Genomic DNA, 9,072 nt, shown 5'->3' on the forward strand with positions numbered 1-9,072 from the left:
AAGGAGACATTGAGCAAAAACCAGCTAGATAGACTCCATTACTAGACTACCTTGTGATTTATGTCGCTGGTAACATTACCATCTTGCGGGCAAAATGAAGTACTGCAATTTTGAATTGGGGAAAAAAAAAACAGGTTTTAAGTATGCTTTCAGTAAAGTATTTTTCTCCTCCCTCCCCACCACATCCTTTTATCAAGGTCAAGTGAAAAGAATCTGAAGGGCTGGAGGGATGGCTTAGTGGTTAAGATGTTTGCCTGCAAAGCCAAAGGACCCAGGTTCGATTCCTCAGGACCCACATTAGTCAGATGCACAAGAGGGCACACACACGCATCTTGAGTTTGTTTGCTGTGGCTGGAGGCCCTGGCACGCCCATTCTCTCTTTCTCTCTCTCTTTCTCTGTTAAATAAATAAATAATAAAATACTTTTAAAAAATAAAAAGAATCTGAAGCTGGGCATGGTGGCACACACCTTTTAATCCCAGCCCTCTGGAGACAGAAGTAGGAGGACCACTGTGAGTTCGAGGCCAGCCTGAGACTACATGGTGACTTCCAGGTCAGCCTGAGCTAGAGTGAGACCCTACCTTGAAAAACCAAAAGAGAAAAAAAGAAAACAGAGTCTTAAGAAAAATCACTTAATTTAAAGAGTAAGGCTTACGTAGCTGGGTGGCCAGCACTGGAGAGCCTCAAGGAGGCGCAGCCCAGGGCCAGCCTGTGCTATCCAGTGAGTTCCCGGCCAGTCTGGGCTACAGTGTCAGCCCTTGTCATAAAAAATAAATACATAAAATAAAAGTAAGGTTGGAGAGATTGCCCGGTAGTTTAGCGTGCAAGCATGAGTGCCTGAAGGAGGCCCCGAGCCACCCAGGTTCAAATCTCCAGAGCCCATGTGCGCAGCAGGGAATGGCCACATGTGTCTGGAAGTCAGTCCCTCAGAGGCAGTGGGGCTCAGACAACTGATATCAATAAGCAACTCCAGCTCAGGATAAGAACTGGAAGAGGGCTGGAGGGATAGCTTGGTGGTTAAGGCACTTGCCCGCAAAGCCAAAGGACCCAGGTTGGATTCCTCAGGACCCACGTAAGCCAGATGCACACGGTGGCACATGCATCGGCAGTTCCTGGGCTGGCGGCCCTGGCACACCCATTCTCTCTCTTTATCTGCCTCTTACTTTCTCTCTGTCTCTCAAATAAATAAATAAAATACTTAAAAAAAAAAAAAAAGAACAAGAGAAAGAGTGAATGAGTGAAACACGTGGCATTCGATCCTGGTCATTGTAGAGAAGAGCCCCCCCCCCCACTGCTGGCAAGCACGTGCTCCCTGCAAGGGTGCGCACACACACGTACACACACACACGTACACACACACCACATCACAGACAACACAAGACACTTACGCACAAGCAAAAATGTTTATATCGCTTTGAAAGCCCAAAAGAATGTTGAGCAGAGTAATGGTGAAGGAAATTACCCCCTAAAATGGCAATGACAAAAACAACAACAACAAAAAAAAAAAACGAAAGCAGAAGAGGTCAGGGAACAGCTCAGTGAATTAAGCGCATTGCCACCGAAGCCTGGGTACCCAAGTTCAACCTCCAGACCCCCACATAAAAAGCCAGAGGCTAGGGCTGGAGAGATGGCTTAGCGGTTAAGCGCTTGCCTGTGAAGCCTAAGGACCCCGGTTCGAGGCTCGGTTCCCCAGGTCCCACGTTAGCCAGATGCACAAGGGGGCGCACGCGTCTGGAGTTCGTTTGCAGAGGCTGGAAGCCCTGGCGCGCCCATTCTCTCTCTCTCCCTCTATCTGTCTTTCTCTGTCTGTCGCTCTCAAATAAATAAATAAAAAATTTAAAAAAAAAAAAAAAAGCCAGAGGCTAGAGCCCGGTGTGGTGGCACACGCCTTTAATCCCAGCACTCGGGAGGCAGAGGTGGGTGGATCACCGTGAGTTCGAGGCCACCCTGAGACTACATAGTGAATTTGAGGTCAGCCTGGACTACAGTGAGACCCTACCTCAAAAAAAAAAAAAAAATCCAGAAGCTGTGAGGGGCTTCTGCAACCCCCCCCCCCAGTATAGTGACGGCCAGGTGGAAGGTGGAGACAGGAGAATTACCCCGAAACTAGGAAGCAAACTCCATTGAGCATGACACTCAACTATTGCAAGGATGAAGACAGGGAGAGGGGAAGAGAGAGAGAGAAGACGGAGACCCTGACCTCAAACAAGATGGATGACAAGGAGCAATCCAAAAGTTGTTTGTGACCTCCACGTGTGTGCCCTAGCATGTTCACATATACACATCACACACGCTCACAATCTTAACTTTAATTTATTTATTTGAGGGTGGGGCGGAGAGAGAGAATGGGCGTACCAGGGCCTCCAGCCACTGCAGATGAACTCCAGATGTGTGCGCCCCCTTGTGCATCTGGCTGATGTGGGTCCTGGGGAACAGAACCCGGGTCCTTTGGCTTTGCGGGCAAGTGCCTTAACCACTAAGCCACCTCCCCAGTCCACCACTCACAGTTTCTGAATGAAAGCACAGGTCTGGGGAAAGCCACTGTGCATCCACAATCCCAGCCTTGGGGAAGCGGAATGCTGGGGTTCACTGGCCAGCAAGTTGACCTCCAATGCATACATACGCACAGACAAAAAAAAATGGAAACAGGAAATAACAATGACTGATGAAAAATACGTCTGCATGTCAACTAAGAAAGCTGTGAACTAAAACTTTAAAATCATATTTCAGAAGCATAAGATTAAATAAAACTTGAGCTTGGGGGCTGGGGGAATGGCTTAGCAGTTAAGGTGTTTGCCTGCAAAGCCAAAGAACTCTCTCAGGTTTGATTCCCCAGGATCCACATTAGCCAGATGCACAAGGGGGCGCACGTGTCTGGAGTTCGTTTGCAGTGGCTGGAGGTCCCGGCAGCCCATTCTCCCTCTCCCTCTCCCTCTCTCTCTCTCTCCCCTTTCCCCTCTCCCCTTCCCTCCTTCCCTCTTTCTCTGTCAAATAAATAAATAAAAATAAAATAAAAATTTGTGCTTGGTACTTCTGTTTTCATTGTTATTTCATTTTGATACATTATAATTGCTGCCACTTAAATTCTGCTATTTTTGGAATTGAAGTACTAGTTTCCTATTTTCTCTTCGCCTTGCCTAAATGAGTTTTCTTAATTTTTTCTGATTATTTATTTTTGAGACAGAGAGAATGACATGGAGAGAGAGAGAGAGAGACAGAATGGGTGCACCAAGGCCTCTAGCCACTGCAAATGAACTCCAGATGCATGTGCCACCATGTGCATCTGGCTTATGTGGGACCTGGAGAATTGAACCTGGATCCTTGAGCTTCTTAAGCAAGCACCTCAACTGCTAAGTCATGTCTCCAGTCCTTTGGCCTACATAATTTTGATATGGATTTTCCCAAACTTGCAAAGAACAATCTACTTATTACTTACAATCTAATCCAAAGTCTACCCTCACATCTTGGAAACACTACACTGTTGGATTTCAGCTGAGCCCAATAAAATTGATGTGTGCATCTATATACATATGCAATACACAATAGTAGCATTAAGGGTTAGAGGAATAAGGAGAAAAGTGGGAAAAGGGTTAGATAAAATAATATCAGAGCTGGGTTTGCTGGTGCACGTCTTTCATCCCAACACTTGGAGGGTAGAGGCATGAGGATTGCCATGAATTCAAGGCCACACTGAGACTACATAGTGAATTCCAGGTCAGTCTGGGATAGAGCAAAACCCTACCTCAAAAAAAGCAAAAGCAAACATAGGGCTGGGGAGATGGCTTAATGGTTAAGGCACTTGCCTGCAAAGGCAAAGGACCCAGGTTCAATTCCCAGGACCCACGTAAGCCAGATGCACAAGGTGGTGCATGCGTATGGAGTTTGTTTGCAGAGGCTGGAGGCCATGGCACTCCCATTCTCTCTCCCTCTCTATCTGCCTCTCTCTCTCATTTTTTTGTTGTTGTTTTCTTTTTTTCAACTTAGGGACTCCCTGTAGCCCAGGCTGACCTGGAATTCACTATGTAGTCTCAGGGTGGCCTCGAACTCACAGTGATCCTCCTACCTCTGCCTCCCGAGTGCTGGGATTAAAGGTGTGCGCCACCACACCTGGCTTCAAGTAAAGATTTTTAAAAATATTTTTAAAATAAAACAAGAATAATCATATCAGATCACCCATTAGTCTTCTACAGCTCAAATTGGCACATATAATCTGGGCACACTTTTCCTTAAAAAGCCAAGGTCTAGATGTAACGAAGTCCAAGAATAAAATACAACACATATAGTGAATACCTTATCATTACTGTTTATAACCAAAGCAATAAAATAGCTTGCATAATCTCCATGCTTCTGCTCACACTCCATTTGGCTTCCACCACAAGAACAGATTTATAATCTGTTTTAACCGGAAAGAAGAAGAAGGGGCAACAGGGCAATACACAAGTGGGCACCTTCTCCTCCAACCCTCTTTCACCTCTGCCACGGTGGCTGGGCAGTCCGTCCTGAGTCCCAACCAAATTCTCAGAAATGACTAATGGGTACTCCAAGCTCATAAGCCACATATAACTTATTTCTCTTAAAATCAAGCTTTGTCACTTCTGTGAAATTGCTTTTTAAAACTGGTTTAAGTGACCTGAGTTTTTAAATCAATTGTAACAACACAATTACGACACAGCTAAAGAAATGATCTTATGATTAAACCATCTCTACCTTAAGGACGTTAACCTAACGAAAATCAAGAACCCTGTCCACACAAGAATCGGTACTGAAGCTATGATTTCTAGAAATTTGCTCATTCTGGCCCGACCTGTTGAGGGTAGCGTAGGGGGCAAACTGTGAGGAGACTTCACTGTGAACAAAGGTGCCGGGACGTTACTTCTGGAAAAGTCCTCTGTTGCTTTCGACTGTGACACTTTGGTTTCCCAGAGCTGTAGAGTTAAAAAAAAAAAAAAACATTTGCTGCTTATTGCTGCCACAGAGCATAACCCCCAACCCCATAGGGAATGCCTGCCACCCAATTGAGGAGGGCTCCCCAGCAGAATGGGAGCAGGGATGTGAGAAAAAAGGGGGTACCAGCACAGGATGTATCCATACAAAGTATGTTGTTAATAAGGAAAATAATTAAGTAAATAAAATATTTTTTAAAGTTGCTCTGATATTGACTTCTTTCCTATTTTTTCAAATATTTTATTTTTACTTATTTACTTATTTGAGAGAGAGACATACAGAAGCAGGCAGGGAGAGAGAGAGAGAGAGAGAGAGAATGGGCATGCCAGGGCCTCCAGCCACTGCAAATGAACTCCAGACGCGTGCACCCCCTTGTGCATCTTGCTTACGTGGGTCCTGGGGAGTCAAACCTGGGTCCTTTGGCTTTGCAGGCAAGTGCCTTAACCACTAAGCCATCCTCCAGCCCCTATTCTTAAATTTTTTTATAATTTTTTTTAATTTTTTTATTTATTTGAGAGCGACAGACACAGAGAGAAAGACAGATAGAGGGAGAGAGAGAGAATGGGCGCGCCAGGGCTTCCAGCCTCTGCAAACGAACTCCAGACGTGTGCGCCCCCTTGTGCATCTGGCTAATGTGGGACCTGGGGAACCAAGCTTTGAACCAGGGTCCTTAGGCTTCACAGGCAAGCACTTAACCGCTAAGCCATCTCTCCAGCCCTATTCTTAAATTTTAATTGTCAGCTAAGAGCACAGTGAACAAATAAGTACTAATATATATAATTGGGGGGATCAGAACTGTAACATCAGGTTTTTACACTGAAAAATAGGAAACGTGTCAACAAACCTTCTTCAAGTCTTTTAAAACTTGTTCCTCGACACCTTCTTCAGCAAATAGATCCTTCACTCCTTCAATCACATCTTCAATTATAGAACTGTAGAGTTTAGGCTACAGAAAAAAATAATGGTTAGACCTTTAAATTCTCAAGATACAATATATATTTAGCCTTGCAAGACAAGCAGAATACGCTTTCTAATCCCAAAATTAAAACCAGCCAGGTGTAGTGGCGCATGCCTTTAATCCCAGCACTTTGGGAGGCTAAGGTAAGAGGATCATCGTGAGTTCGAGGCCACCCTGAAACCACATAGTGAATTGCAGGTCAGCGTGGGCTCAAGTGAGACCCTACCTCAAAAAATCAAAAACAATTAAAAACAATATAAGATTTTCATGAAGAAAATCCTGCTTCCAGGACAGTCTCAGCTTTCGGTGAACTGTGTGTTAGCTTCTGATCCCGGGTCTTGGCCGTTTCCCTTTATCGCACCCTGTCTGCAAGGCTGAGTCACAGCACCACAAGAGAAAGTGTGAAATCTCTCTCCCAGATATGGACATAGCTATGCTTCTCGGCTTCTGCGTTAATATCTAGCCTCCTCATTCCTTTTCTAATAGGGAAATAAATTTAAAGCAGCTGAAAATGAACCTGCTTTCAATTCACCTTTTCCTCAAACTAATCAACATTAGCAAATGACTATGAATATAAATAAACTCCAAGCCCACTTCCAAAAATAGACAAGGCATTGTCTGTGTGTTCTAAACATCGTCAAGTAAAGAGACAACTTCATAAAAATGGATTTCTTCCAATAATAAGAAACGTACAAACACCCCTCAAATGGTACAAGCATGCTATGAAATATCAATAAGCAAATCCTTCCAAGATTAAACACCATCTTAACCATTAGAACAAGGAGCATGTGACACGAACTCAGTCTTCCCAGTCGATGTGACATGTGCTCTGCTCCAATCCCATGTCCAAAATCCAATGCACGCCTAGTAGAATTTCCATAGATAAGAAATGGCAAGATAAGAATTCGGGTTGATCTTATTGCAAAATGCTGAACGGGGCCCCAGTGAAACTTGTGGATCGCTTTTTCATAGTACCCATAAAATATTCTCACTCCAAGAGCAGCTAAGTTTTAAACTAATCCTTCTAAAGATCCAGAGTAAGTCTATGAATAGGCCAATCAGTAACATTTAAATAATACGTTATTCACAAGTATATTCATTAAGACTAAGTGCCCCTGGATTAGTTGCTTCTTCTAAAACAGTTTATCCCAATAAAGACATTCTAAATGGATGCTTCGGTGTTAATCCCAGCCAGGGTGATCACAGTGAGAGCTAGAGGAAAGAATTCCTAGGGCTAAAAACATCTTTATGGTCTGCCCTCAGCATATAACAGCAACAGTCAAAGAAAATCCATTAGAAAACAATTTTTCAAAATGGGCAGTGAGCCCAGTTTCACTTGTAGGACTATACAGTTAGACTTCATATTGCTTTTCTCTCTGTTTTCTTTATTAAAACTATATATAGTTCCAAACTTCCCCTTAAACTCCATCTCTAAAAGTAAACATGCACTCTCCTTGGAATTCACAGTCAGATAAATGGTTACAGTGCTAAGCTTATATTCAGGTATAAGTGTCTTACATTTCTTAAAACACCACAAAATGAGCATACATTAAAACCGTATGACTCTAAAAATGGAGCCTTTTATGCCACATATAAAAGAATCTATCTTGACAGCAATTGTCTTTCTGAAAATGTGCATCTCTTTCCCGCTCCCCCCCCCCGCCCCCAGTTCAGGTTCTTGTAGTTTGAGGGAAGGTCTCATAGGTGCCACTTAGGTTTAAATTTTGTGAGAAGCTTAGATATGCTTCTGGGGGTGAGGGGCGTGGTGGTGCACACCTCTAATCCCAGCACTTGGGAGGCAGAGGTAAGAGGGTCACCATGAGTTCGAGGCCACCCTGGGACCACATAGTGAATTCCAGGTCAGCCTGGGCTAGAGTGAGACCCTACCCTGTAAAACCAAAAACTATATATAAATAAAAATAATAATCCTTCAGGGGATTACTAGGGCAGTAGTTGTGGACTGTGCACTTAAGCACTGAGATTTGAAAACGTAAGGAAAATGAAGGGGGCTGGAGAGATGGCTTAGCGGTTAAGGCCTTGCCTATGAAGCCTAAGGACCCAAGTTCCATTCCCCAGTACCCACACAAGCCAGATTCAGAAGGTGGTGCATATGTCTCGAGTTTGCAGTTGCTAGAGGCCCTGGCATTCTCTCTCTCTCTCTCTCTCTCTCCATCTGCCTCCTTCTCTCTCTAATAATAAATAAATAATATTTTTTGATGGGGGAAAGATATTAAACATATATGGTGGGGCAATAAACTAGGTCCTATTAATCTATTACTTCTGGTCATGAAATAATACAGTTTGAATCAATGCTCATACTAAGGGAACAGAATTAGAGCTGGGCATGGAGGTGACGGACTGAGGCAGGAGGTTCCCAAAGGCCAAAACTAGCCTGGGCTTACCTTTTATTGACCTTGCCTAGAAATCAAATAATGAAATAAAATCAGAGAACGGGTAAACTTGGAGAATTTTTCTCAGCGTGGAGGCAACCAAGACGGAGGGTGATTTCCACTTCCAGGCAACTTCTAAACACCCCAAACTAGCTAGCGCCCCTGTAGATGAGCACACCTGCTCTTCCTTGGGACCAGGACCAAACCGGCCCTCACCCCTTCCTCCCAACACAGGGGTGAGAACAGGGTTTATGAACGTCTGTGGGTGCATCAGGAGGACTCAAGGGGGTGTGCGCTGCCTCAGCACAAACCCTGCGGGGGGTGGGGGTCCTTACCACCAGGTTGACGAAGGCCATGACCCGGGCTCCAGCACCTGGCCAGCCGCTCCCCTGTGGCTTTTGAAGGATGGCGCAGGTTGCCTGGCAACCGCGGAGGGAGGATGCTGGGAGCGGGGGCAGGCAGGTTAATGACTTGCCCGGATTAACCGTGGGAGTGATGCGCCAGGTAGGAGGAGAGGTGGTTGGCTTGCTTGAGGAAGGAAGCTAGCTAAAATGGTTAGGTCCTTAAGTCGGGTCAGCGTTTTCCTTTCTCTAGAATAAGGAGGGGCAATGCAGCAGTAGATCCCAGTTCGTTTTCCTCTTTGAAGGGTGTGAGGAAAGGAAAGAAAGTAGGTGAATGACTGTTTTTTAGCAGTTTTCTTTTTCTTTTCTTTTATTTTTATTTATTTATTTATTTTTTTTTTTTTTTTTTTTGGTATCCCTGCCCCGAACCCTCACTCCC

At 44.5% G+C, this 9,072-nt stretch overlaps 1 protein-coding gene across 1 annotated transcript in view; it reads right to left on the bottom strand.

Annotated features, from left to right (window-relative positions):
• The window catches only part of Gtf2a1l (general transcription factor IIA subunit 1 like), a 64,397-nt gene extending 55,749 nt beyond the window's left edge, over positions 1-8,648 (bottom strand). Inside the window, exons 1-3 of the mRNA XM_004660150.2 lie at positions 8,628-8,648; positions 5,789-5,890; positions 4,805-4,925 (exon numbers count right to left, since the gene is read on the bottom strand). Of these exons, the coding sequence (XP_004660207.2) occupies positions 4,805-4,925; positions 5,789-5,890; positions 8,628-8,648 (244 nt within the window). The remainder of the gene's footprint in view (positions 1-4,804; positions 4,926-5,788; positions 5,891-8,627) is intronic.
• Between the last annotated feature and the right edge of the window lie 424 nt (positions 8,649-9,072).

The sequence above is a fragment of the Jaculus jaculus genome, chromosome 18, assembly GCF_020740685.1.
Source record: "Jaculus jaculus isolate mJacJac1 chromosome 18, mJacJac1.mat.Y.cur, whole genome shotgun sequence".
NCBI classification, from domain to species: domain Eukaryota; kingdom Metazoa; phylum Chordata; class Mammalia; order Rodentia; family Dipodidae; genus Jaculus; species Jaculus jaculus.